The 27,952-nt window shown below is 39.0% G+C and overlaps 16 protein-coding genes across 16 annotated transcripts, besides 4 other annotated features; 8 read left to right on the forward strand and 8 right to left on the reverse strand.

The window, feature by feature from the left end:
- Window positions 1-5,505: a telomere (TEL08L; Telomeric region on the left arm of Chromosome VIII; composed of an X element core sequence, an X element combinatorial repeat, a short Y' element, and a short terminal stretch of telomeric repeats).
- On the reverse strand, window positions 445-3,311 carry YHL050C (uncharacterized protein; the record flags this gene model as incomplete). The annotated part of the gene is made up of 2 exons (NM_001179130.1): window positions 445-1,897; window positions 2,671-3,311. The coding sequence occupies 2 exons, from the start codon at window positions 3,309-3,311 to the stop codon at window positions 445-447; spliced, it is 2,094 nt and encodes a 697-aa protein (NP_011813.1).
- YHL049C (uncharacterized protein) lies at window positions 3,726-4,541 on the reverse strand (the record flags this gene model as incomplete). The annotated part of the gene is made up of 1 exon (NM_001179129.1): window positions 3,726-4,541. The coding sequence occupies one exon, from the start codon at window positions 4,539-4,541 to the stop codon at window positions 3,726-3,728; it is 816 nt and encodes a 271-aa protein (NP_011814.1).
- Window positions 5,471-6,401: an origin of replication (ARS801; Putative replication origin; identified in multiple array studies, not yet confirmed by plasmid-based assay).
- Window positions 5,663-5,797, reverse strand: YHL048C-A (uncharacterized protein; the record flags this gene model as incomplete). Its single annotated transcript, NM_001184650.1, has 1 exon — window positions 5,663-5,797. One exon carries the CDS (start codon window positions 5,795-5,797, stop codon window positions 5,663-5,665), a length of 135 nt encoding a protein of 44 aa, NP_878084.1.
- On the forward strand, window positions 6,401-7,546 carry COS8 (Cos8p; the record flags this gene model as incomplete). The annotated part of the gene is made up of 1 exon (NM_001179128.1): window positions 6,401-7,546. One exon carries the CDS (start codon window positions 6,401-6,403, stop codon window positions 7,544-7,546), a length of 1,146 nt encoding a protein of 381 aa, NP_011815.1.
- A 155-nt stretch (window positions 7,547-7,701) lies between these two features.
- Window positions 7,702-7,767: an origin of replication (ARS802; Autonomously Replicating Sequence).
- Window positions 7,768-7,993: 226 nt separating this feature from the next.
- Window positions 7,994-8,225: a long terminal repeat (Ty5 LTR).
- A 125-nt stretch (window positions 8,226-8,350) lies between these two features.
- Window positions 8,351-10,213, reverse strand: ARN2 (siderophore transporter; the record flags this gene model as incomplete). The annotated part of the gene is made up of 1 exon (NM_001179127.2): window positions 8,351-10,213. The coding sequence occupies one exon, from the start codon at window positions 10,211-10,213 to the stop codon at window positions 8,351-8,353; it is 1,863 nt and encodes a 620-aa protein (NP_011816.2).
- A 1,709-nt stretch (window positions 10,214-11,922) lies between these two features.
- PAU13 (seripauperin PAU13) lies at window positions 11,923-12,285 on the reverse strand (the record flags this gene model as incomplete). Its single annotated transcript, NM_001179126.1, has 1 exon — window positions 11,923-12,285. The coding sequence occupies one exon, from the start codon at window positions 12,283-12,285 to the stop codon at window positions 11,923-11,925; it is 363 nt and encodes a 120-aa protein (NP_011817.1).
- Window positions 12,286-12,501: 216 nt separating this feature from the next.
- On the forward strand, window positions 12,502-12,849 carry PXP3 (Pxp3p; the record flags this gene model as incomplete). The annotated part of the gene is made up of 1 exon (NM_001416099.1): window positions 12,502-12,849. One exon carries the CDS (start codon window positions 12,502-12,504, stop codon window positions 12,847-12,849), a length of 348 nt encoding a protein of 115 aa, NP_001403028.1.
- Window positions 12,850-13,564: 715 nt separating this feature from the next.
- DFP4 (DUP240 family protein) lies at window positions 13,565-14,272 on the forward strand (the record flags this gene model as incomplete). The annotated part of the gene is made up of 1 exon (NM_001179124.1): window positions 13,565-14,272. One exon carries the CDS (start codon window positions 13,565-13,567, stop codon window positions 14,270-14,272), a length of 708 nt encoding a protein of 235 aa, NP_011819.1.
- Window positions 14,273-14,900: 628 nt separating this feature from the next.
- Window positions 14,901-15,413, forward strand: ECM34 (Ecm34p; the record flags this gene model as incomplete). The annotated part of the gene is made up of 1 exon (NM_001179123.1): window positions 14,901-15,413. One exon carries the CDS (start codon window positions 14,901-14,903, stop codon window positions 15,411-15,413), a length of 513 nt encoding a protein of 170 aa, NP_011820.1.
- Window positions 15,414-15,666: 253 nt separating this feature from the next.
- Window positions 15,667-16,119, forward strand: YHL042W (uncharacterized protein; the record flags this gene model as incomplete). Its single annotated transcript, NM_001179122.1, has 1 exon — window positions 15,667-16,119. The coding sequence occupies one exon, from the start codon at window positions 15,667-15,669 to the stop codon at window positions 16,117-16,119; it is 453 nt and encodes a 150-aa protein (NP_011821.1).
- A 1,272-nt stretch (window positions 16,120-17,391) lies between these two features.
- On the forward strand, window positions 17,392-17,841 carry YHL041W (uncharacterized protein; the record flags this gene model as incomplete). Its single annotated transcript, NM_001348807.1, has 1 exon — window positions 17,392-17,841. The coding sequence occupies one exon, from the start codon at window positions 17,392-17,394 to the stop codon at window positions 17,839-17,841; it is 450 nt and encodes a 149-aa protein (NP_001335736.1).
- Window positions 17,842-19,087: 1,246 nt separating this feature from the next.
- Window positions 19,088-20,971, reverse strand: ARN1 (siderophore transporter; the record flags this gene model as incomplete). Its single annotated transcript, NM_001179120.1, has 1 exon — window positions 19,088-20,971. One exon carries the CDS (start codon window positions 20,969-20,971, stop codon window positions 19,088-19,090), a length of 1,884 nt encoding a protein of 627 aa, NP_011823.1.
- Window positions 20,972-21,782: 811 nt separating this feature from the next.
- On the forward strand, window positions 21,783-23,540 carry EFM1 (protein-lysine N-methyltransferase; the record flags this gene model as incomplete). The annotated part of the gene is made up of 1 exon (NM_001179119.1): window positions 21,783-23,540. One exon carries the CDS (start codon window positions 21,783-21,785, stop codon window positions 23,538-23,540), a length of 1,758 nt encoding a protein of 585 aa, NP_011824.1.
- Window positions 23,541-23,616: 76 nt separating this feature from the next.
- Window positions 23,617-25,509, reverse strand: CBP2 (Cbp2p; the record flags this gene model as incomplete). Its single annotated transcript, NM_001179118.1, has 1 exon — window positions 23,617-25,509. The coding sequence occupies one exon, from the start codon at window positions 25,507-25,509 to the stop codon at window positions 23,617-23,619; it is 1,893 nt and encodes a 630-aa protein (NP_011825.1).
- A 268-nt stretch (window positions 25,510-25,777) lies between these two features.
- YHL037C (uncharacterized protein) lies at window positions 25,778-26,179 on the reverse strand (the record flags this gene model as incomplete). The annotated part of the gene is made up of 1 exon (NM_001348812.1): window positions 25,778-26,179. One exon carries the CDS (start codon window positions 26,177-26,179, stop codon window positions 25,778-25,780), a length of 402 nt encoding a protein of 133 aa, NP_001335737.1.
- Window positions 26,180-26,240: 61 nt separating this feature from the next.
- On the forward strand, window positions 26,241-27,881 carry MUP3 (Mup3p; the record flags this gene model as incomplete). Its single annotated transcript, NM_001179116.1, has 1 exon — window positions 26,241-27,881. The coding sequence occupies one exon, from the start codon at window positions 26,241-26,243 to the stop codon at window positions 27,879-27,881; it is 1,641 nt and encodes a 546-aa protein (NP_011827.1).
- Between the last annotated feature and the right edge of the window lie 71 nt (window positions 27,882-27,952).

The raw sequence follows: 27,952 nt of genomic DNA on the forward strand, positions 1-27,952 counted from the left end.
CCCACACACACCACACCCACACACCACACCCACACTTTTCACATCTACCTCTACTCTCGCTGTCACTCCTTACCCGGCTTTCTGACCGAAATTAAAAAAAAAAAAATGAAAATGAAACCCTGTTCTTTAGCCCTACAACACTTCTACATAGCCCTAAATAGCCCTAAATAGCCCTCATGTACGTCTCCTCCAAGCCCTGTTGTCTCTTACCCGGATGTTCAACCAAAAGCTACTTACTACCTTTATTTTATGTTTACTTTTTATAGGTTGTCTTTTTATCCTACTCTTTCCCACTTGTCTCTCGCTACTGCCGTGCAACAAACACTAAATCAAAACAGTGAAATACTACTACATTAAAACGCATATTCCCTAGAAAAAAAAATTTCTTACAATATACTATACTACACAATACATAATCACTGACTTTCGTAACAACAATTTCCTTCACTCTCCAACTTCTCTGCTCGAATCTCTACATAGTAATATTATATCAAATCTACCGTCTGGAACATCATCGCTATCCAGCTCTTTGTGAACCGCTACCATCAGCATGTACAGCGGTACCCTCGTGTTATCTGCAGCGAGAACTTCAACGTTTGCCAAATCAAGCCAATGTGGTAACAACCACACCTCCGAAATCTGCTCCAAAAGATATTCCAGTTTCTGCCGAAATGTTTTATTGTAGAACAGCCCTATCAGCATCGACAGGAATGCCGTCCAATGCGGCACTTTAGATGGGGTAACTCCCAGCGCAAGCTGATCTCGCAAGTGCATTCCTAGACTTAATTCATATCTGCTCCTCAACTGTCGATGATGCCTGCTAAACTGCAGCTTGACGTACTGCGGACCCTGCAGTCCAGCGCTCGTCATGGAACGCAAACGCTGAAAAACTCCAACTTTCTCGAGCGCTTCCACAAAGACCGTATCGTCTTTTGCCTCCCATTCTTCCTGGCACTTTTTCTCGTCCCAGTTCAAAAAGTACTGCAGCACCTCTGTCTTCGATTCACGCAAGTTGCTCCATACTTTATAATACAACTCTTTGATCTGCCTTCCAGACATGCGGAAAACTTGGCTCCCTTGCTTGCCTCTTGTCGAATCCAATACACTAATTGTTTCTCTTCTTCTAGTAATGGCCAGGTACCAAGCATAATTTCTCTGTATCTGAGAGTAGATCTCTCTCCTTTTTACGCTAAAAAATTTCAAATACCCTACAGGGTCCCCATGATATGGCTCGATGTCTTCCAAGTATTCTTTGTATTCCTCGTCATTTCGCAGCATTCTCTCCACAGCTAGTGCTTCCCAAGCCATCCTCCGATACGATACTTTCTGGCCAGCCCAACAGACACAGAGCTCGAACATCTTTTGACAGCCCTTGCATAATCCGTATTGTGTGAATACGCCCTCTGGGCAGAAGTATATGTCAATACCATAGAGGAAAAGATGTTTAATTTCGTCAGACCGAAATCCAAGAAACTGTAAGACATTCATATTCTCGGAAGTATTGGGAAATTGTGCTTTCAGTTTCTTTCTCTCTAGCAAAACCATTTGACTCCCTTTCCGCTTATACGGCTCTTTGTTAATGTCGGTGACTGGATGGAATCTATTATCCTCAGCATTGCCATCTTTATTGGCGTCCTCCTTGGCACTAGCGTTGGTACTTTCAGTGGTAGTAGCATTAGTGCTGGAGTTGGTGCTAGCAGTGGTAGTAGCATTAGTGCTGGAGTTGGTACTTTCAGTGGTAGTAGCATTAGTGTTGGAGTTGGTACTTTCAGTGGTAGTCGCACTAGTCCTGACGTTGATGCTGGCAGTGGTAGTCGCACTAGTCCTGACGTTGATGCTGGCAGTAGTAGTAGCACTAGTCCTGACGTTGGTGCTGGCAGTGGTAGTAGCATTAGTGCTGGAGTTGGTAGTCGCATTGGTACTGGCGTTAGTACTGGCATTAGCACTACCATGAATGCACGTGTCGCTGTCCTCATCACTGCTGCAATACTTTCTGTACCTGTCACTGCTATTGCTCTCCTGGAAGCTAGACGGTAACGCAACGATCGACATGGAAGCTGTCGCCTGATTTTCAGCCAATCTGTCCATTCTTTCTATCAGTTCCACTGTGTCAGCAGACAGGTCTGTCCTGGAGCCACAGCATCCAACATGCTGGCCCTTTTTTCCTTTCTTTGATTCAAGTCCATAGAACTCGCGTACCTGTTCGGTTATACAGCCTTCCTTAATTGGTGGCAATTCACCCTTACGATTCCTTGCGGCCCAACTGTTTTTTCTAGATAATAGATAACAGAGCCCCCCCCCCCATCTCTTAGTCTCCCTACGCCTTGAATGAGCTCAATAATATTAAGTCTATTATCAAGCATGATCACCATCATCAATTGCTTAATGTCAATTCCTTCAGTCACTAATTTTGTTCCGATGAGAACTCGCATGCTACCGTCAGTGACAAACTCCTTTGTGCGAGACACCTTTTCTGCAGCACCCAGCTTCCCGTGTATCCATACCACCCTAAAATACTTTCTCCAAGAGCAGGCCAATTCTTCCACTTCGTTGGTTGTGCTTGCAACTACAATGGCCTTCGACTCTGGTTCACTTTCAAAGAGGGCTAAAAGAAGCTTCAGTGCTTCTTCGGGCTGTGATTCCACTTTCTTCCGAATTTTATGAACATGCCCTAAAGGCACCTTGGATTTCTCCTTGATTAGATTAAACATCCGTGTTGGATAGCTGGATAGACCTCTGCTGAGATCTTCCGACCGTTTGAGCTCGTTGATGTCCATCGACTTCTTGGCCAGTCCCGTAAGCCCAATACGCTGCAACGCAGCATCAGCAACAGCCTCAGGGGCTGTGCCGCTCAAAAAGATTGCTTTCTCAAAAGCGTCAAAATCAAGGTTAGTTATGCCCCCAAATTGCGACTGCCGGTAGACCTCCGTTTCAAAGTTGTGCAACTCATCTACAATGAGGTAACCCAATTTTACGTTGTTGGTCCTAAAGGTGCACTCAACAATATTCTCCCACGCAGCTATCCTGTCTGTGAAATTAGTGCTAGCAAGATCATCGTAGATCCCCACGTATAAATCAGTAACGCCATCGCAACCTTCTTCAATAAAGTTTCTTACAGGGGCCACATTCAAGCAACCGCATCGGCCCAACCTGATCATGCAATTAGCAAGCAACACTGTGTACGGTACAAACAGAAACGACACATATTCCACGTCGCCCTTAGACGCCAGTGCTATCAAGGGGAGATGAAATAACTCCGTCTTACCATAGCCCGGTGGGGCCTGTACTGCCACAGAGGGTGTGTCTGCCATGTATATTTCATGACATAAGCGCAACTGATGCAAGTCCCTGAATTCAAAGGAGCTGCCAAAGAGTTTCTGGCCTGCGACGAGGATATCGTTTGTACTCTTGGGCTCTCGGGGCCTTTTTCGCGTTACTCTTGAAATTTTTTGATCATGATCTGAACTCGCCGCCTCACCTGCCACTACGTCTTCCGCATTCCGAGTACTAGAGAATGAACAATGGTAGTCGCTTTCAAGGCCTAACCATTGAATCCAGCGCTCGGAAGTGAGTCCGTCAAGCGTCTTTAGTCGAGGCTCCGATGAACCGTTCTTGTTGTATCGTCGACGTATACGTTGCGCTGTAGCTCTGGATAACGGTAAGCGTATCACCGTAAGCTCGTCAATTATTTTTGAGAGCCGCGGTCATTTTGTTAGTATCTCTTCTCAACTTGGGCAGCACACATGCAAAACATCACCCAATCGGTCCTTTTTGTTCATCATATCGTTACATATCTGTGAAAAGTACTTTATCTCAGTGGGTTTACGTGGGCATAGATCACGCTTCAGCCGCTCTGTGTCGACTTTCTTTTCGCCAGGTAAACTTGCTTGGTATGCAGAAAAAATCGATAGCTCATCTACGTGTAGTAACAAAAACATGTGGGGTGCCAAATTGTACCCATATTTCCTTATGGTGCTTTTCTGAAGACTCCTTACAATAGGTGCGCCAGAAACAAAGTCAGTGAAAGTACGCATCGTAGAGCTGTCGTTCGGCCTGGCACTCGCTATTTCGTGACAACGTTCCAGGACACGGAAACTCAACTCATTATAGTATCCTCTGTTGAGGTAAAAAAGAGAAAGGGTATCGTAATCCTTTCTATTGAATTTCAAAGTATGCACTTGAAACAACGTGTAGACCATCAAGTTGATTTTCTTGGGAATAAGATACTTTGAAGGGATTGGTCCGCCCTGGAAATCTGGTTCGTCTTCAACAAACGTCAGGAACTTTTGTACATTTTTCCCGACCATGACGGAAACGACAATTTTTTCAAAAGACCTTTTCCTATCCATTGCACCAGTTCTGAATTTTACCACTTTGATTAGGCCAGACTTTTCGTCTTCGTAGAATGACCGCACTTCCGTGGGGATCGATTCAAATAAAGTTATTGAGGGACAATGTACCAAGTCGTTTTTGTTATTTAGAGCCGACTCAAACTCGTCAAAGTTTGCTTTTTCAAACTTACGCCTATCGGAAACTTTCATTTTATTTTTGTAAGTTTCGAAATTAACAATAGTATGTTGATTGTTATGCTTTTTGACAAGAAATCCATCAATATAAACAAAAGATTGTCCAGTTTCCGTCTTATCATCATCTAAGAATGTAATAATTAAGCTACTCTATTGAGAAGAAGCAGAATCTGCGCTATGCAGGTGCAAATCTCCAGCAGCAGCAAAGAAAATTCAGTTAATAAGAAATCTCACTAAGATAAGCGACTGTCTGTCCCAACATAGAAAACAGAAGGATGTCTCATTCATCGCTTGATTTCCGGCCTGCAAAAATAAAGCAGTCGGTACGTGCTTTCGTTTTCAATTTCCATGGTGCACAGTATCTTAACCGTCTGCTTAGTCGAGGAGAACCAGGATTCTGTTCGTTGCTCAGCCGCTTCGTGGATAAATTTTATTACCCCGCTGAGGTAGAGGAGCCCTTTTTGGCGTACCAAGTCACTTCCTAATGCTCCATGTCCCACCCACCATGTTGAAACGTTGACAAATGATCGTAAATAATACACACGTACTTACCCACACACACCACATGCCACACTCACTTGCACTTGTATACTGGTACGGCATACGCACACGGATGCTACAGTATATACCACTCTCAACTTACCCTACTTTCACATTCTACTCCACTCCATGACCCATCTCTCACTAAATCAGTACTAAATGCACCCACATCATTATGCACGGCACTTGCCTCAGCGGTCTATACCCTGTGCCATTTACCCATAACGCCCACGATTATCCACATTTTAATATCTATATCTCATTCGGCGGCCCCAAATATTGTATAACTGCTCTTAATACATACGTTATACCTCTTTTTCACCGTATACTAACCACTCAATTTATATACACTTATGCCAATATTACAAAAAAATCACCACTAAAATCACCTAAACATAAAAATATTCTATCCTTCAACCATAGTACATAAACACACTCAATTGCGTATCAATACCACCATGACGTCATTAACTTAAATGTTCCTTAATACCGTCATACCACTATGCTCTATTCCATATATTGTAATATAACTGTACTCTATAGTCATACAGACGCTTTTACTTCACCCTATCTTCTCATACTATTGTCATAGAATCTCACACTGACGCATGATTAAAACGAATAATTTTTACTATAAGGCCTCCCATCCGTGCTCTACCCTTTTGTTTGCAATATTTATACAGAATCTCAAAGCAAGCGGGAGAAGTGGTGATTACCCAGATGTCATGCATGATCTGAGCACCACCGTACCTCTAGGTTTTGCCTTGATCAATTTTACAGTGACACCAAGCATAAGGATAAAAAATGGTATTGAAAGGTTGTCCACATTTGTAAGTAACTTGGTTCTATGAATCTTCATGTCAGATACGTAGGACGGACTCTTTCCTGTGTAAATATTTGTGACAGCTACGTCTATTTTCTACTAGATGTTTACACAGTTTTGTCACAGGAAATCTACGCTTAAAATATGTATTTCATTCAAGCGGTAACCGCTGTACGAGCAGTGACATTGCTGGTCGCACCTTAAATGTAAACCAAAGTTACGGCACACCGTGATGCACCCGCATTAAAGTTTTGTAAATTCGTTATTACGATTATCGAGTTGGCTAGATAGAAAACCGGAAATGAAATGGATGCCCTTTTCGAATAGCTGAGTTTCTTTGCCTAAAATAGCCCAATATTGTTTCCCTTTTTCTATCACGAGGTTACTGAGCCATTGCATGAACGCGCGCGCCTCGGCGGCTTTTTTTTTCTGCTGTGCTGTATAAAAGCGAAAAGTCAGAAGTTACTATTTCGAATAAAAAACCCCTCGAACTGCCATCTCACTACCGAAAATGAAAGAGAATGAAGTCAAAGATGAGAAAAGCGTAGATGTGTTATCCTTCAAACAGCTCGAATTCCAAAAGACCGTTCTACCTCAAGATGTTTTCCGAAACGAATTGACCTGGTTTTGTTATGAAATTTACAAGTCTTTAGCGTTTCGCATCTGGATGCTGTTATGGCTACCACTTAGCGTCTGGTGGAAACTTTCCAGCAATTGGATTCACCCACTTATAGTTTCACTTCTTGTCCTGTTCCTGGGACCATTTTTTGTCCTTGTTATTTGTGGACTTTCTCGTAAGCGTTCCTTATCGAAACAACTCATTCAGTTTTGCAAAGAGATTACTGAAGACACACCAAGTTCGGATCCTCATGATTGGGAAGTCGTTGCAGCAAATCTAAATTCGTACTTCTATGAAAATAAGACTTGGAATACCAAGTACTTTTTTTTCAATGCCATGAGCTGCCAAAAAGCGTTTAAAACAACCCTTCTCGAACCCTTCTCTTTAAAAAAAGACGAATCTGCAAAGGTTAAGTCATTTAAGGATTCCGTTCCTTATATCGAAGAGGCCTTGCAAGTGTATGCTGCAGGATTTGACAAAGAGTGGAAGCTGTTTAATACTGAGAAGGAAGAGAGTCCTTTCGACCTGGAAGACATTCAGCTCCCCAAAGAAGCTTACCGATTTAAGCTTACCTGGATTCTTAAAAGGATTTTCAACCTGCGGTGTTTACCACTCTTCCTTTATTATTTTTTAATTGTCTACACGTCTGGAAATGCTGACCTTATATCACGTTTCTTGTTTCCGGTAGTAATGTTTTTTATCATGACGAGAGATTTCCAAAATATGAGGATGATTGTTTTATCCGTGAAAATGGAACACAAGATGCAGTTCTTGTCAACTATTATAAATGAGCAAGAAAGTGGTGCGAATGGATGGGACGAAATTGCAAAGAAAATGAATAGGTATTTGTTTGAGAAAAAAGTCTGGAATAATGAAGAGTTTTTCTACGATGGACTTGACTGCGAATGGTTTTTTAGGCGCTTTTTCTATCGTCTCTTATCTTTAAAAAAACCTATGTGGTTTGCTTCGTTGAACGTTGAGCTATGGCCATACATTAAAGAAGCGCAATCGGCCCGCAATGAGAAGCCCCTAAAGTAGGAACAAATGTTCCTTTTCCAAAATATACTATGTGTAGTTGATCGAATATCAGTAAGTCAAAACGTATTTTACTTGTTTATTATTATTAATACTCCTTTTCGCATATGTTTTATCACTTTACACCATACAATAACCACTAAATTCAAAAACACTTATTTTCAATATTTGTTATAGAAAAATAACCACTAAAATCACCTAAATATAAAAATATTCTACCCTTTAGCAATAAGACTGAAACACTTTACTTGGGGTAAGAATACTGCCATGGTGTCATTAACATGAAAGTTCAATAATGTTTTCATACTAATCAATATGTACACAGGCTTCACATTAGAACATCATATATTAAAGCGGTAACTTAAAATCCAGATAATACATTTTTGGTCATATAAGTGCTTTTTTTTTGTAGGATATAATCGCAAATGATATCACTACACTATGACATATTGTTGACGTAGTAAATTACGATTTAGCTTATATGTCATAATGTAGTAAGTTTATATATGTTATGTAAATGTAAGAATTACATAGGTACTGTTTTTGTACACAGAAGCTATAATTTCTCAAGTACTACCGGATTAGAGGTTTGCTACAATACGTTTTCCACTATATGTTTTCTATGTGTGAAACATTACTGAAACATTACTCATATTACGCTTTTGTGTTATCACATTAAACATATACATGGTAACAAATATTACTATCACTTATCTTGCTTCATCTTATGTACCATACAAAAATTACTGCGCATATCAGAGATCATTTTTTCGAACACATATCCTGTTGGGGTTTTGTAAATCTTTCTTATGACCTGCCTAAGGCCTTTGCAAAACGTTTCGCGATCCAGTCATTGATAGGATCATCTTCCTTGGTTTGGACATATTCTCTGTCAGGTAACTTTTGGGCAAAATCTTCAGTCAACCGAGGATCTCTTACGCAGAATGTTAGAAGGAACATAGGCGCTGAAAATACAAGCGCAACAATAACTTCGTATTTTTGAACGTGTCTGTAAGCTTCAACCATCGCAGACCTAACTGGAGTACCCCAGGGATTGGAAAGAATAAAAGTTAGTGGTGAGCCATATGCTGCTGTAGCCAGGTCAGCGTCTCCCATGTAGTGCAATAATTTAGGGTACAATGACTGCGTCCATATGGCACCGGAAATGGCAGCTGCAACTGCTCCACCTATTCTGAAAACTGTATAGTTTAATGCTGTGACAGTAGCCATATTCTCATGGGATGTTACCGACTGAATAGAAACAATTGTAGGATAATCGAATAAACAACTACTGAGACCCCAAATAACCATACCAGCAATTATACCTCCATCGGCGTCTTGACCTGACCTGTAGCGGTAAAATAGTCCCATAGTAATGAAATAAAGTGAGCCACCAAAAATAATATACGACTTCAATCTAGATGATCTCGTAACGATGAGCCCCAGAAATGGAGCAACAACAGCAGTCACAAAAGAGTATAAGTTTATTATTCTTGTAGCTGAGGAAGCGCTCTCATCTACCGCAACTACTAGAATGGTGTAGAGATACCCAGCAGCCATTTGATATACAAAGCAGATAAAAAACATAATTCCCAATGGGGCCCACACGCCACGATCTTTTAGCAGCTTGAATGGAGCGAAAGGAACCAAAGCAAGTCGACTTTCCCAATATATGAAGCCTGGAACCAGGACAAAGCCAAGCACAAAGGGCCCGATAATCTTTGAATTTCTCCAATTTGTAGAGACGCCACCAGCAAGAGTGAGTGGTACAAGAATACAACCAACACCAGCAGTAAACAACAACACACCGACAACATCTAGCTTCCAGAACAACTGTACCAGCATTTGTACTAATCCGTGCGTTTGATAGTACGATTTTTCATCCTGTAATTCTTTCCATTCCACGTCATTTCTTACTTTCCATCTCATATGGAGCATACACAAAATCAATGGGATACAGCATAGAGGGAAAATGAACGCCCACATAGCAATATTCCACGACCAGTTCTCTAACGGGTTTGCTGCCTCCACTACACTACCTGAGACCCACGTAGTGATAATCGAGGGCCATGAAGGTATCAATGTGTAAAATAGCCTCCATTTTAATGAAGAATTATCAGACAACATCAAAACAACCTGTAGCATAACACCGACAAGTCCCACATAATAAAAGACAGCTCCAGCAGCATACCTCTGGACATCATATGCTTGAGATTGAATTATTGTACCCACAATGTAAAGTACAATGGATACAAGAAACAACGTTAGCCTTCCAAAGATATCTGATAACCCTCCAAAGATCACCTGTGAAACAGCAGATATCATTAGAACTATGACGCTTACTGTAGAAATGAGAGAATGTGCGGAGTACGAGTTCATTGCGTAGGTCATATATGTACCCCTTATGCTGCTATCTAATCCATAAGCGAAAGTGCAAATGAATGCAGAAAACAGGAATATAGCTTTTAATTGCCAAGTATCATACTTTTTAGCCATTAGCTCAGACTTACGAATAATCAATGATTTTGTTCCCTTTAATTTATCTTTCATTTCATCTCTGGGCGACGAATCGTCATCCATCTTTTCATCAACCATCAGTTCATTACAATTTTTTTCAGTATTCTTACGCTTTGTTTGGCTAGAACGATTGTCTTCTGGGACTTCGATCATATTTCCTTTGGCCCAAAGAGTTACAACTGTTTTTGGAGCTCAAGTGGAAAGGACACAAGCAAAGTTCTTCTACCAGGATCTCATGTCTTTATAGAAAAAAGTAAGGTGTAAAAAGGCTACTGGGTAAAATTCACCACGTTATCTTCTTAACTTGCCCTTAGTGAAAAGCTGTATCATTTCAGCTTCTGTGCAGATTAGTGAGTAACTGTCTTAGATTTGTGGAATCGGAGCACAGAAACTCCAGTAGGGTTGTTACGGACTACGTTCTGAAAGTATATTCCGTTTTCTTAAAGCAGGTGCAAGTTACTGGCATAACAGGACCCATCACTTCAGCCACAGCTTTGCTTCTAAAGATATATACGACATACTGGTAAAGCACGGAGCCCTACGGACGCTCAAAGTTATTCTTTTTTTTTTGTTCCTTACTGTGAACTAAGAACTGCACCCATTTTCTGATTGCTTGCTTGAGATAGGTGCTTATATACCGGGTGTTTGTATATAGCAAAGGTAGAGGGAGAACGGATTGCACACAACCCGGCCTGACAGGGAAATTTAATATCTGCAGGAAAGTTTCGTATGATCCCGGACGGGAGGGAAACCTTTAGAATTTAATAAAAGACGATCATTGGACTCACATAATTTAAATTAACAAGGAAAAATATTGCTAGGTAGGTTGTCGACAACTCAATATATATGAAAAAAAAAGAAAGATGCTAAAACGAGGCTTTTTTCTTTTGGACAAGGGGAGTCCAACCGCCCTGCATAAGTTTATTCAGCCTGTGAATGACTATAAACCATATATCATACTTCTTGCTTCTTTATACATTTTTTTCAATGGAAATATTTATATAGAAAGGGCGCTGCGCTTTTTGAGGTGAATGTTTTCATTTTTCAAGTTATTCAGTAGCGTTACCCAGTTGAGTGGATAGAGAATTCAAGTTTAAAGCTCATCTCAAACAAACAGTAAAGGATTCTACGCGGTACAGACTTATTTCCTAGTCGAGCATGATTCGATCATTGACATATATCCCATCTCTTGATCTAAGACTTGATCATTTTCTTTAAATTAAGAGTTTTGGGCAAGTGTAAAGCAAGGGTTAAATGATTATGTAGTTATGGAAGTACCAAATTCAAGTTCGTAAGAGGCTTGCTTTCTACTGATATATAAAACGCTCGACCGATTGGTTCTTCAATTGGTATAGCTAATAACTATAGCTGGACTAATTAAGACTTCAAGGACGTCTTACGCAAGCGTGGGTGATTTTATTATTAAACAATTTTTCTGTCTCTATACGCATATATGTTCTATAACATAAATATGTAATGGATACTAACCTTTTTCTGTGATTAACTTACTCTTTGCGTTACACCTCCATCTGACTCATAAAACAGGAAGACTCAGATTTATTAACTTTAGCATTTACGCCGCAAATGGTAAATGCTCCGGCCCGATACCCTGAAATAGCAACATGTACGAAAGAAGGTATTCAACTGAAGCCTTTTAGACAGACAAGACTATTGGATTATCAAGGCACTATATTTTACCACTACAGTAAATACTTCTGATAAGAACGGCATGAATAATCAAGTAGGTTTTATAATACTGGTATACATTAATATAATCAACTATTTATACTATCAAAAAAAAAAGCTTTTTTTTTTTTGTTTTTTTAAGTTTTATGGAATTTCATTCGTAAAGGCGTTTGTCTCTAGTTTGTGATAGTGTAGATACCGTCCTTGGATAGAGCACTGGAGATGGCTGGCTTTAATCTGCTGGAGTACCATGGAACACCGGTGATCATTCTGGTCACTTGGTCTGGGGCAATACCAGTCAACATGGTGGTGAAGTCACCGTAGTTGAAAACGGCTTCAGCAACTTCAACCGGGTAGGTTTCAGTTGGGTGGGCGGCTTGGAACATGTAGTATTGGGCCAAGTGAGCTCTGATATCAGAGACGTAGACACCCAATTCAACCAAGTTGACTCTTTCGTCAGATTGAGCTAGAGTGGTGGTTGCGGAAGCAGTAGCAGCGATGGCAGCGACACCAGCGGCGATTGAAGTTAGTTTGACCATTGTATTTGTTATGTTTGTTATGTTTGTTAGTGCTGATATAAGCTTAACAGGAAGGGAAGGAATAAAGACATATTCTCAAAGGCATATAGTTGAAGCAGCTCTATTTATACCCATGCCTTCATCAGTCATCACTACTTAAACGATTCGTTAACAGACGCTCATTTAGTACCTCGCATATTCTCCATATCTCATCTTTCACAGAATTTGATTATCACTATGAAGATGTTATTGTTTTTAAACGAGGCATGCATCTTTATAGATTCCGTATGCGAAGGTATTGTTTTCTGGGGCCTTTGTCTATTCGTATGCGCAGAATGTGGGAATGCCTATTATAGGGGTGCCAGAGTGCCTTATAAAACCCTTTTCCGTGCCTTTGAAGTTTCCGTTTTCGGTCAAAAAGAATATCCGAATTTTAGATTTGGACCCTCGTACAGATTCTTATGTTTAAGCCCATATTCAATTTGCTGTAAACAGCCTCCAATGGAAGAGGTAATACTATATTATCCCTCTCCTGATAGTTTAATTAAAAATAGAAAACGTGTATTGGGAGTCGCTTATTTGTAGAGTTTGTAGTTTTTAAGCGTTCTCAGGAAATTCATTGACGCAATTACGTAATTGTAGGCCGCTGAGAAGCAGCTAGTATTGGAAGAGCCGCGTATGGTAAAAAAAAAATGTTGAGTTCAGTTTGTAGCAGTACTACAACTCTGTGCGGTGGGAAAAATTTATTCTTCGAGGCACAGTATTTTTCTTCTAGCTAGATATAAAGAAAAGTGAAAAAGGCAATATATGGCGCTAATGTATTTTATTCAATTAAAAACTTTCTGTAGGAAATGGTATTAATAGTTGGTATTCCTTGTAGACAAAACCATCGCTATATTCATGGTGACGGCTCATCTCTAAAGCTTCTTAAATGTACAGTCAGCTAAGTGTTCTCATAAGAAAGGGTTTGAAGAAGTCTCCGATAGCGTGCTTTAGTATGTTGACGAAAGAAATCAAGATCTAGCTTATATGTCATAATGAAGTAAGTTATATTGGAGTTTTTCTGGTAAATTCTACAAAAGTTATGCAACATACTTATTTCTGTCCTCTTCTTACTCGTCTTGCGGCCAAAACTCGAAGAAAAACATACGGGCCAAGAAAAATGATGCAATCCTCCCAGTTCTAGATATTCCCGCTTTTAAGTCCCGAATTATAACAATATAAAAAGGATATAGAAAATGTAATTGTTAACTTGTGGTATAAAGACAAATTCAAAAGCAAGTGAGGGCCCGCTAAGGCTATGAGTTCAGAATTATTAATATCTAATTCTAAACCAAGACCAGAAGGATTAAGAAAATTATGCGAAGGTGAGACAGTGATCCTTCCAAGGGACATAACCCCCAGCAAATGCGCTTATTTCTTAAAACAGAATATCGTATTCATTTCATATATTTTCATCCATATTATTATTACCATAATCTTAAACCGCCTGGCATTATCTGCACACGGTAATACTTTGATTATTATCTTAGCGGCTTTACTAATTACAATTTCACTATTCCTTTTACTCCTCTTACCTTACTTAAGCTGCTCAAGATATAAGTTAAGATGTTTAGATGATGATTGTAAGTTCAAACTATTAGCGGAAGTCATTACACATAAACCTAACATGGACTTGAGCACATGGGACCGGATTGCATATGACATGAACCAATTTGTATATGACCGTCGTATATGTGCAGATAGATCTTTTTTCTACGATGGCAGTTATTGCTATCAGGTTTTTAAAAAGTTGGTGGCTACCCCGTACCTTGTGAATTCCAATATGAATAGTATATATGCTGATCTGGAGATGAGAAGTAATGGAGCAACCAACATTAACGATTCTGGTAATAGTTCATTACACATCGAATTGGGCACTTATATTTTTAAAGCATTGGCCGTTTTCAGGAACTCTGTTGACAAGTACTGGGAGGATAAGTATCCAGAGATGGGGGTCACAGTTTGATTGGAAGGTATTTCTAGGTTCTACTTTAGTTTTTTATAACGCATCCAGTACAAAGAAATGATATTGGTATTTGGAAAAGTCATTGAATATTCTTGAATAGATTATAAGTGAGCTTCCTTTCTGTATCAGGATATGTGGCTTAACTTTAAACTCGTATAATAAAAGTACTCGTATTTTTGTGGGATGTTTGCCTCCGTAAATTTATAAATGGCAACAGGAACACTATTATAATGTAATGTTACAATATTACTTTTACTGTATAAGTTTAATGCTTTATAAAACTAGATGGCAGCTTCTAAGTTGTGGCTTGTGTCGGAGGTTCAAGCTGTCCTCCAAGTTCAGCGCAGCGATTATTTGCAAATTATCTACGTAAGGACTATATAAACGTTTCGATGCCCTCTCTTCACATCTTTTGTGTCGAACCTCGAACATCGAGCATGCATTGTCCATTTTTGAGCCAGTTTCTGCTTATTCTCGTATTTCAACAATAATGTTGTTGCATAATGTACGCACACTTTGTGCGGCATTTTATAGCTTACAGATACAGATGAATTTACGAGCTGTATAAAAGAACTACAAGGAAGTTGTAACTGCAAAAAAATGTCACCGGGACGATATCATCACAAATATGGAGGGCCGCAAAAGTGAAGATGAAAAGAACGAAGCCGCTTTAGCCTGTGATGTCTTTGAATCCTCCAATGCCAAACTACCAAAGAATGTATTCAGAAGTTCCTTTACTTGGTATTGCTATGAAGTTATCAATAGGTCAGCATTCCATATTTGGTTATTGTTATGTTTAACGCTCATTGTTGGTTGGAAGGTTTTTTCAGGCATCGGTGGTAGAAGACCATCTGACTCAAACATGGACGGCCCCCAAACCAAACATAAACGGAATCCAGGTTTTTTGAGGCGTCATTCGACCATCGTTATCTTAGTTATATCTTTAGCAGTGTCTTTCTCATGGGAAGCTTTCAAAATGTATCGTGAACGCACCTTCGGGAAACAAATCACTCAGTTTGCCAAAGAAATTATTAAAAGTGCGCCAAGCACAGATATGGAAAGCTGGGACCGTGTTGCAGCGGATTTTAACTCTTATATGTACGAAAATAAACTTTGGAACACAGAATACTTTTTTTGTTGATGGTTCTAGCTGCCATGTAGCATTTAGGAGAACCCTTCTATGGATTTCCTCAAGAATTGACGGCGACTATAAAATAGAATATTTTAGGAAACACCCTTATATTGAAGAAGCCCTTAAAGTATATTTTGCAGAAGTGGATAGAAAGTGGAATTTAAATACTTCTCAGCAATTGTTAAGCAATATTTCGGTTGGAAATATCAAACTTCCTGGTCAATCATGTCGTTTCAAATTATTTCATATTTTCAAGAAAGTCATGAAACAGCGTTTTTCTCAAGTAGCAACTGTTATATTCTTCGTCATGAGTATCCGTTCTCCAAGAAATCTCGGCTTTTTTTTTACTCTTGCCCTTTTTGTCGTACTTGTTTGCTCCCAGGAATGGTTCTCCTTTGAAATGAATAGATCTTGTTCAATGAAAGTGGAACATAGAATGCAATTTTTGTCAACTATAATCAGTGAACATCAGAAATCGGATGTGAATTGTTGGGACCAAATCGCAAAGAAGATGAATGTATACTTATTTGAGCAGAAAGTTTCCGGCTCAGACGTGTTTTTCTTAGATGGAGCAGATTGTGAGCGCTTTTTCGAACGTAATTTCCTCCGTTATCTACCCTCAAGAAAGTCTTCCCATCCTGACCTACCAATTGCTGAATTGTTGCCGTATATCAGAAAAGCCGACATTGCCTGTGCTGGTAAGCAATTGATTTAACTACTGAAGTTTGCCTTTGGTTTGAAAAATAATTCTGCCAGCCAGACATGTTTTTAATAGCGCTAACCTAAATAATAATAAACAGCAGTGCGTAATAGACTTATGATACTACCTGATAATTAGTTTGACGTTTCACTTCGCAGCCTTTTCTGGTCTGGCCACAAGACTATATGGCATCAAGAAAGGTGTTTACGTTTATAACACACGTATTGTACAAGCTTTCTGCGTTGGCTTTAGTGTCTGTAGAAAATTATAGAAAATTCTAATTATGTTTTAAGGTTAAGTGCTAGTGGTGCTCAAAATAAAAAACTGTTTAGTAACTGCTCGTGTAAAATGGAAGTACTCCAAAAGTCCCTTTTCTTACTGAATTGCGCCGATTTTAACCTTTTAATTCGGATGTTTTATGTTTTTTTTTCTACAATTGCACCCGTTTAGTCCAAGGCATATTACATTTCGATCTGAGTTTAATGAATAGGAAGAATTTATTACATAGCATACCAGTCCCTTTTAATGGCACCATATTTTGTGCATATGTGATACATTGGTAGGCCACAGTGCAGATCACACACATCAGTAGCGCATAATTATTTTTTTGCCTGTTCAATTTAACTCTGCGCAAATAGCGCATCTCTATACGCACATATCCGATTTCAGCACGAACTATACTGCGGGAACTGTAAAACTAAAAGACATGGTAATAATTTTCATGTTTTTCAATCCCTTACAATGGACAATCTAGCCAATGTCCGAATCTGTAAAAGCGGTAGATGAAGAGATTACGAAGACAGGCAAGTGAAAGATTAAGATAACTTGCTACAACATATGAAAAGGCTTACTTTAGGCTTCAGGCACCCTATAGAGGCCAACCACTTAATAAATTCTTGGCGTAGTGCAATCAAGCAGTGAACAGAAACAAATCACATGTTTCCTTGGCAGAATGCTCATATAAATGATGACGTAATTTTTACAAGAATGCCATATATTAACTTTTTAGGGCCAAATTAAGATTGAGTTGAAATATTCATTTTTACACTACTAATCTTTTTGAATGCGCGCAGTTTTCTAAGTATCAAGCTCTCTGCAATCTTGTATGAAAGATGCAGCTAGGCACATAGGAAATGAGAAATCATAGTTATTTTTATTTTTATTTCTCTCCGTAAATATGCACTTCATACAAACAAGGAAAAAATATGATCAAAGAAAGGCAAAAATAGTAAGTTCAGGCAATATAGAGAAAATAATTTATTTCTACAAGTAGAGGGGCGCAGTAGAATGCATTTGTATAGCATAGCCAAGTCAACAACAATACTGCGTTTTCTAAGGCATATTTTATTGCCATTTTTGCATCTCTCTATTCATTTTACTAGTTGCTTGTGCAGAATAATCTATGTTGGCTGGAAAAGTTTTTGGAAACATTTTTTTTTTTGCGGGCATAAAATAAAAACTCCGCTGTTCATCGCTTCCTACGCAATGTTCTTAGCCAAGCAAAAAATTATAGTTACAATGTTTGAGGTTTCTTCCGTTCTAGAGAAACTGCCGCAGAATATTTTACTGTTTCACTACCCTCTTCCTTCCAAAATGGGAAATAATTTATTAATGTCGTTCTTAACACAAAGATCGATCGATGAAAAGGAAATTGATGCATTATTACATCCTAATGCGGTCTATCGTTTCTGCAATATGAGAACCACATTCAGAACATTATCCTCATATGGCAAATAAACGAGATATCAAGATACCGGACCCCCTTTTTTACAGTAGATAAACCGGAGAATACCAGAGTATTTTCCAAATATAGAAAGAAAAGGGTTATTTCTAATTCTCGCTCTCTGTTTTTGGAAGACGAAGTTATTAAGTTTTTGCCTGCATTTGGAAACCTGCTGCGATTTCCTCGATATTGAAAAAAAGTAAAGGCCACAAGAAAAAAATTTTATAGTTGCCTTGGGATGACAAACAGCTGGATATTATTATTATTGGCAGTAGCCCTAGTATGTTGTAAAAGAGTTATTTACAAGATTTTCTTTTTACGAGGGCACGTTATAACGTTGGACTCAAGGGGAAAGTTTCTAAAGGCACAAATAAACATTATGGGCTTATGGAAAAGGTGCCAGTGACGTGATGGTTACGCCTCGCCATTCATGTTAAACGATGTAAATTACTTCTATTACAGGATATTTTCTTGCCTTCGTTTAGCGTATTATCAGCCCTTTTCTCTGTTTTACAAATAAGGAAAGCGCGACGTCAGCCAATGTGAATACCGTTTATGGTTCAACCTTGTCTACATTTAGCTACTTTTTTTTCTTTTTCGAAAGCATTGATGCGTTTGCTCGGTGATTACATCATAATTAGTGAACACACGCAGCAAACCGTGATCACTGCGAGTATTCTACTCTTGTCATCCCAGACTACAAGTAAATCATACTATCTCTTTACAAGCTGAATGGAATGGGGCTTAGCCGACTGGAAGGATAGGCTTGCCAAGGAAAAACAAAGAAAAAAAGGCGAGTGGATTTAAGATTCAGCGACCGCCTGTCTTCCCTTCCTTTTTCACCATAGTTGACATAACACTTTATCTTGTCTTTATATCTCTTCTCGAAGCACTTATGATAACCGACTTCAAAGTCAAGGTACATAATTATTCAACGCCTCTAATTTTTCACTTGTTATGAAGCAAGTGCTGAGACAACTGGCCAATCGATGTTATAAACAGGCAGAACAAAAGAAGTAAAGATATTACTCTGTTACGTAATATTAAGTAGTGCCGCACTATACATGTAGATATGCATATACTGTTATGGTAAAAGGAATATGCAAAGAACTAGACATTTCTGATCTTTTCTTTTCTTGGTTATGATCATTAGAATGGTAGAGTCTTGTAGAGAGGAAAAAGTAGGAGGTGACACCGTATATTTTGGGCAATATAGTCATGGAAAGTGATATCAAGCAATCATGCAACGTAAACATCAACTTATTCCCGTTTAAAAGTGAATTTTGATGGAAGTTTTTCAAACCAATCCAAAATTGGATCATTGTCTTTCGTGTCGACATATTCGCCATCCTCGATGTATTCCACAGCAACAGTATCAGTCAATTTAGGATCCCTTAGACATAAGGAGAATGCAATTAATGGAACACAAAATACTAAAGCCACGATAGTTTCCAATCTTTGAACGTATTTGTAAGCGTTCATTAAGGCATTCCTTTGTGGGGTACCCCAAGTATAGGTTTCAATGAAAGTATATGGAGATTCGTAGGCAGTTGTGGCTAGAGCAACATCACCCATTCTCTTCAAAATTTGTTTGTACAAAGTCTGAGTCCAAATGGCACCGGAAACTGCGGAACCGACAGCAGAACCAATTCTATAGAGGGTATAGTTTAAAGCTGTAACTGTCGCCATGTTTTCATGAGAGACGGCAGATTGTACAGAGACGGTAACTGGGTAAGTGAACAAAGTAGTGCCCACACCCCAGACACATAATGCACCAATAATACCTGAATGGGACTGACTTCCACCTCTAAAGTGGTACAATAAACCCATAGCCACCATCCATAGCGCGCATCCAAACATTATGAATGGTTTCAATCTCGTACATCTTGTTACAAGTAAAGCGAAAAATGGAGAGGCCACAGTAGAGACAAATGAAGATAATGTGGCAATTCTGGTTGCAGATTTAACGGATTCATTGACGGCAACAATCATAACCGTGTACAAATAATCAGCGGCCATATAGTAAATAAAATCAATCAGGAAAGAAATACCCATAGAAGACCATACAGCCCTATCTTTGACCAGCCTATATGGAAGAATTGGATCTCTAGCGAATCGATATTCCCAAATCCATAAGATAGGGATCAAAACAAAGCCAAGAACAAAGGGGCCGATCAATCTTGAATCATTCCAGGTAGTTTTGACCCCACCAGCCAAGGTCAGTGGGACCAAGATACAACCTAGGGAACAACCCATCAAAAGGACACCAACGACATCTAACATCCAAAATAATTGCTTTAAGATCTTAATAAAACCATGTTCTTGATAATAGGACTTCTGGCCCTTCAAAGCGTGCCATTCAGGAGTCTTTCTGGCCCTCCATTGCATGTGCAACATACACAAAACGATTGGAACACATGATAGGGGAAAGATGAAAGCCCACATACCTACATCCCAAGACCAGTTGACAACAGGATTGGCTCTGGAAGTGATATTACCAGCAATCCATGTGTTGATGATAAAAGGCCAAGTCGGGACAAATTGATACAGCAGTCTCCACTTTAAAGATGAAAAATCGGATAGGATAATCAAAAGAATAAGGATTACACCCACATAGCCAGCATTGTAGAAAATGGCACCTGCAGCGTATCTTTGAACATCATAAGCTTGTGATTGAATAATTGTACCCACAACATATAGGATGACAGCACTAATGAAAAGGTATAGTCTACCAAACACATCAGACAACCTAGCGTATATGATTTGCGAAGCGGCACTGACCACAGCATTAATGACGTTGATTGTAGACAGCAGAGAATGCTCACTATAGGATGATGTGGCGTAACCAGTGTAAATATAACGGATGTTACCGTCCAGTCCATAACCGTAGCCACATATGAAAGCACTCAAAAGTAAAATCGCTTGTAAGTACCATTTATTGTAAGCAGAGCCAATGATTTCAGTCTGCTGGATAATTAGGCTCCTGTTCTGTCTCAAGGCATTGTATTTTTCAGATAACTGAGGGAGACCATATGAGTCGGAGTTGGAATCGTTATGAGTCTCAGGATTCAACTCGTGTTCCATTCCCATGAAGACATGTTTCTTTTCCTCCTTAACAGGATCGCGAGAGTGAACAGACTCCATTAGTACGTTGCTATGCAGTGGCTTGAACTACTGTCCATATATTTTTAAGAAAGAAAACAAGAGATATAGTGAACGAAAGCAAAAAGAGAGCTATCGAATGTTTCCTCCCCTATATACAATTATTCCTGAAATCTTCAGTTCTATGCATCTTGCATTACTTCATGTAAACTGTACTCCGATTTGCTTGGCCTTTTTTTCTCTTTGACACTATTTTCCTAACGATATGTGCTTGTTATATCACACCTGCTTTTATGGGTGCATTTTGATAAATTTGCAATCCCAAACAGGAAAGAAGTGAAAAAGGCCAAGACATATGTGGCTTTCTAACAAATACAGGCACACAAATTTCGTAAGAGAACAAGTCCTAAAGATGAACGTTAATGATAATATACAATTGTCTTCTCATTTCTGTTGATGGATTTTCATTCGCAGGTGTATTTTTCCATCGCTTCGTGATAGAGCTGCCAGTACGCTTCATCGCGGTCGCTTACATGCGTGATATTTAGGGGATCTTTCATTGGCTTCCGATCAGATAATATGTATCATTAGTCAGCGGAAGTTACAGGTGGAAACCCTCCCCACCTTGATAGTTGTCTTGATTGTATAGGCCTGTAATCTATTACTATTATTCTATTGGAGTCCTGCTCGTTGTTCGTTCAAGGCGAATGTGCCTGCGATGAGTTGACTATGAAAAAGAAAATTTTTCAACTTGAACTTGACCATTCCAACAAAGAAGAAATGATGGAAGTAAAAAAGACTAAGGAATCAAGCTTGGTGAAGCTACCTCGTCATTTAATTAACGAACTTCTGCATGATCACCCAAACTGAGCTAGATAACTGCTTACAATGGGCTCAAAATAATGGAGCCTTCATCGATCCGAAAATCTCTTTTAGGATTACAGAGGATGCTGGTGTTAGTGCATTTGTAAACGAAAAATTCTCTCCCAAACCCGACCAAGCTTTGATTAGGGTACCCGAAACTCTGCTGATCACTTCCCAGCAAGCTTTATCAGAATTTTCCCAGGCTGCTAATGAAAGGAGTCTTTTGAATTCCGTGACACAGTTGTACTTGTCAAAGTTGAAATTTGGCACCGATGCAGTTCACCTGAAATCCTTTTACAAACCATATTTAGATGTGCTACCCTTGCACCTTCCACAACCATATTTTTGGTCTACTGATGAAGTCATGAATTTGCATGGTACAGACGTGTACTTAACTATGAGAGATACGCTGAACAAACTAGTAAAGGAGTGGAGGATGCTGTTCCAAGCTTTATCTATTGAACACTCTTCTCAAGATAAGCAGTTCTTGTCTTTATTCCAGGAGAATAAAGACTCTGCCGTAGTGCCGTTGGAACAGTTCTGCGCACACATCAATGGATGTAAACTAGAAGATTCGGAATGGAACTCGTTCGTGGCGTATCTTTGGTCGTACTGCATCTTTAATTCTAGGGCATTTCCTCGTGTCATTTTAGGCAGGGCCGGTACAGACCGCACCAATCTGAACGAAGGATTTTTGTATCCAATAGTAGATTTATTAAACCATAAAAACGATGTACCAGTAAGATGGGAGATGAATGAACAAAATGAACTTTGTTTCATGTCGCAGACTACCACATTTAGTGCACAGGATGAATTGTTTAATAATTATGGTAATATTTCTAATGAAAAATGTTTGTTAAACTACGGGTTTTGGGATTCCTCGAATAAGTTTGACTTCTCTAGGTTGACTTTAAAGCTACCATCCACCTTAGTTAGCGGTTTGCCCGTGGATTTTAACAAATCAGGTAATTTTGTTACTGACGATGGAGAAACTACCATTTTACAATTTAGTTTAAAAATTTCTGAACCATTACCACCGGTTCTACTAGCGTTATTTGCCTACCTAAGTAAATTAAAGTCTGAAGAAACTCCAACCGTAAGGAGCGTATTGGAAGGTATTGATCAATTAACATCTGTAGTATCCCAGAGATTGCTGTTTTATAAGAATTTTAAAATTAAAACTTCTTCGACTCAAAAATTACGCCCTCATGTTATTAAACTAATCAAACTATACTATCAAGATAACAAAAAAATTCTGAACGCCACTACTGAGAAATTGTCCGTTTTACAAAAAAAAATATATAGCAATAATAAGGAGTTTTCTCTGTCATTCAAGACAATTTTTAAAAACGACAAAATATTTGCCAATTCTCTCTTACTGGTATTTGGTGCTATAAATTACGAAGATTTGATCACAAAAGACTGTCTTAATGACGCATTGTTGCTCTGGATAGTCAAATTAATCAACGATAAAAGTAATAATCAGGGAGGTTTCATTAAACAAACCTTCAAAGAAGTTAGTGATTCAATTGTCATTGAAAAAGAAGATGTTATGGAGTTTTTGCCGTTCTATAAAAAATACTTCCCTAATTTATCGGAGAGAATTCCAGAAATTTATAGTGTCGGTGATTGGGGCATAAGACAGTTCATTGTGGCAGATACTGCGATTGATAGATTGGTTTGGATCAGGAAATCAAATAAAGAGCCTATATTTCTAATGAAGAAGGCATACGACTTACAGATTTAGCTTTGATCTGTAGCCTAAGTATAAAATTCTACGTATGTATATATTTACATGCAATTTTTTCTTTTTCCAATTCATGTTAATGTTCTTCATCATTTGATAATAGGCCAATGATATTATCTACTATCTTCTCCTTTTGAGGAGAAGCTGCTTTCACTTCCTCGTTGCTTTTCTCTTCGTATAAATACATGAATTTCGACTTGTCCAGCATTTTTTTATCAATACAATGCATGTGCCCATGAAGTTCTACCTCCGACAAATCTTTAACAAAATATGTCGTTATTTGTGTCATGAATTTCAGTAGGGTTTGAAATATTTCGGGTATGGCGTTCTTCTTATCCAGAATAACAATTTTGTAGTTTGCTGATAATGTTATTGGACGAAGCTGGATGGGCCTATTTACGCGGAACTTTTCGCCATATATTTCCTGTTCGAAGTATAAAAGTTGGTTGGCCAATTTCTTTAATCCGTTTGCAGATTGTAGCGATTGTTCATTCGCAAAACCAGGTTCTATTGTTGCATTTATTGACTCAGTGAAACCCACCAACTCCATTAAAGTTGGTCTTAAATCATCTTGCATAAACTTGTACAAGTTTGGCTGGAAAATTCTAATCATTTTCGATTTTGTCAGCACGGTTTGCAAAATTAATGTGATGTGTTCAAATCTTGATAAAGTCGTTTCATCATTTTGGAAAATAGAGAATTGGTTCCATTTCATTTCTGAAATTACCAGTGCGGAATATGTTTGTAGGTCATGAAGAAAAGAGTCGTATTTTGTCTTGTAGTTGATCAGAGAAGCTTGGTCCGTGGGTATTTTCATGGACTCGGTCTCTTGATATTGCTTCCATATATATGAGTCCCAAACATTCCAACTAAATTGAAAGGAAGGCGCATTATCGTTACCAGAGAAGGAACGGATGCTTTTCTTGTTACGTTGTAAAATGGTGAATATATTGTAGAGAATGAAATTTTTGCAAAATTCAGCCCTCAATTGCCGGATGGAGAAGTCGTTTGATAATATTGTAGCTCTTAAAATGTCTCCAGGGCACGTTCTGTCTTTGTTTGATTGTTTGCTCCACAATGTCTTATGGCTAACCGATCTTTCTAAAAGTTGCTTCAAAGTGACGACATTACCACCAGCGATTCGAGTTGTGGCACTGTTTGCATCCAGATAGAATGGTTTACCCTCTTCGTTCGCCAGTATCCGACCAGCGTTAGCCTTCTCAATGCGCTTTCGTTCATTCAAGGTGCAAAGTGGCGAAGCTATCTTGGTCTTCAATTTGTCTACCTCAGTAACGAAAAATTCTCTATGTTTATCTACAAAGTAAGGGAAAATACCAATTCCATCGAATTCCCCAATCATCGCCTCATCGGAAACCTGGAAAAGAGGCAAGGGCTTTGCATTAGCTGGGTTTACAAACATGGGTACCTCACCATTATTTTGTTCCAAGAGTCTATCGTAAGTGCTCTTCTTAACCCCGATTCCCCGACAAAAGTTTGAAAATATCGACTTAGGCCAAATTACACGCTGCAGTTTCAACTTATCATCTTTGCATCGTACCCTTATTAATTGTTGCCACTCGAAAGATGGCTTGAAGTCCTCATCCATTTCGCTGAACAACTTCTCGTAGAGACTTAAGGGGTGGTCAAACATAGGCGCAATCCGTTCCCAGTGTTGGATCCTCTTCTTCGAGGATTTTTGAGTTAGATCTGTTCTAACAATCTTGAATGCGTGTTCGCGAGGGGCGTTTATATCACGTAATAGCAGTTTTTGCAAGTCCGTGAGTGAAATATTATACAGTACTCCTTCAAGATCACAATATTCATAAGATAAGTTTGTCTTCTTAAACGCTTGCTTACAGCGAGGGAACACCTGATGTGTGATATTCTCCATGTTGAACTTATACCTGTAACGAGAGGAACTGCCCTGTCTCCTCAATGAGACCATGAACAATGTTTGCCAATTCACCATTTTGGTCACTCTGTCTCAAACCTTTCCTTCAGCGCAGCCTTACTCCTTCAAGAGAAGCCTTCATTGTCCATTCACTTAAGCATAATTTGTCATCTTCAATGCAATTGAACTTTCACTAAATACACCCATACACACCAATCTTGGATTCTACTCGGCGGCAATCTTCACTCTTTCCTTTGTTTTATCATTTTCTATTCCACCTTTAGTTCCCCAACTTCACCTCTTATCGAACTATCAACACATTTGACTATCATTTTGGCAAATTCACTCACGTGAGGGCGTGTGCTAACCATGCAAGGGTTATGGCATGCGCATCCATGTGGCGTTTCCTACTTTTATTTTTACATAATATATAAGATAATTGCACATGCAAACAGTCAATCTTTTTCCTGCAATTGATGTGGAGACCAAAAGGTTTGCATCTCCTAGTACCACGATTTTTTGGTGCAAAAGTGTTGATAATGTAATTCAGGTAGAAAAGGTAGAAGTTTCCTCTAGTATGTTCACAGATTGGATTAGAAAAAAAGATCACGCGACTCTTGCCGGAAAAAACTGTGGCGTCGCTGCATATATATGACAAATCAATCATATAGATTAGAGGCCTGCCTGAGTCAAGGGGCAAAAACAATACACATATAAAGACCTGGATGCTTATCGATGATCTGTACATTCTGTTTGTAGTCTAAGTTGCTGAGGGCAACGTAGACGTACAGTGCTCAAAATAAGTAAAAATGGAACCGCTGCTTTTTAATAGTGGGAAAGCAAATCCCTCTCAAGATGTTTTCATAGATGTGGAAGTTGGTGATATTACCACAAAATATGGTTCCACAAATACTGGATCATTCAGTTCGATGGATACTGTGGAAGCGCAGGCGATAAAGGCAGAGACGGCAAGATTCATGGAAGTTCCACAGGGAAGACATTTAGGTGTGTTCTCCACGGTTGTGTTATTTGTTTCGAGGATAATGGGGTCAGGTATATTTGCAGTACCCAGTGTGATTTTACTGAATACAGGTGGTAATAAGCTGATATATTTTGCGATCTGGGTTTTTAGCGCTGCGATCGCTTTTGCAGGATTGTATCTTTTTCTAGAATTTGGTTCCTGGATACCGAAATCAGGTGGACGTAAAAACTTCCTCGAACGGAGTTTTGAAAGACCCAGACTATTAATTAGTGTGGTGTTTTCGTGTTACAGTGTTTTAACTGGCTATGCATTGACGGGATCTATCGTCTTCGGTAAATACGTGTTGAGCGCATTTGGAGTCACGGATGATTCGTGGTCCAAGTACGTCAGCATATCATTTATAATATTTGCCGTTCTCATTCACGGTGTCTCTGTAAGGCACGGAGTGTTTATACAGAACGCACTTGGTGGTTTGAAGTTGATCATGATTGTCTTGATGTGCTTTGCCGGGCTATACACGCTTTTCTTTTATAAAAGCACCGGTCAAGTTGCCTGGGACCTCCCAGTAACCCAAGTTGAGAAAGATTCTCTCCTGTCGGTGTCCTCTATTGCTACTGCCTTTATCAGCTCATTCTTTTGTTTTTCTGGATGGGATACAGTTCACACAGTTACATCAGAAATTAAGAATCCCGTTAAGACGTTGAAGGTGTCAGGTCCCTTATCGTTGATAATTTGTTTTGTCTGCTACACAATGATGAATGTGGCATACTTGAAAGTTTTGACATATGAGGAAATTGTTAGTGCAGGCCCCCTGGTTGGTTCCGTGTTGTTTACCAAACTTTTCGGACCCAGAGTTGGTGGCAAATTCATTGCTTTTTCTATCGCCATTTCTGCAGCATCTAATATTCTGGTTGTCATTTACAGTATATCAAGAGTTAACCAGGAAATATTCAAAGAAGGTTATTTACCATTCAGTATTCATATGTCCAAAAATTGGCCATTTGATGCACCTCTACCATCTATTTCTTTATGTGGCTTTATAACCATTGCTTGGATATTGATTTTACCCAAAGAGGGCGAATCCTTCAATTATCTGGTATCGATGGATGGTTATGGTAATCAGTTTTTCTTATTATTGGTCGCTATTGGGCTCTTTATTTGGAGGTTCAAACACAAGAACGAAGTCCCAGAGATTCGTGCATCTACTTTTGGAGTATTAGCCATTATTACATTATCATTATACATGTTGATGGCACCATTCTTTGCCGACCCTAGCCTAAACAGAGTTGGGTTCCTGCCGCCCTACCAAATCATGTCATTACTGGTAATAGTTGCATGCTTCTTTTTCTGGTTAGTTAAATTCGTTTTACTACCTAAATTCTTCCATTATAAACTTTTACCCAAAATCACTTATTTGCATGATGGGCTCATTGTCACAGAATGGGTGAAAAAGCCATGTCTGTGTTAGTTTTTCCTTTTCTACATAAATATTTTATAGACTACTATTGCATTTTTAATAAATAATATTCATCCTCATCT

The sequence above is a fragment of the Saccharomyces cerevisiae genome, chromosome VIII, assembly GCF_000146045.2.
Source record: "Saccharomyces cerevisiae S288C chromosome VIII, complete sequence".
NCBI lineage: Eukaryota > Fungi > Ascomycota > Saccharomycetes > Saccharomycetales > Saccharomycetaceae > Saccharomyces > Saccharomyces cerevisiae.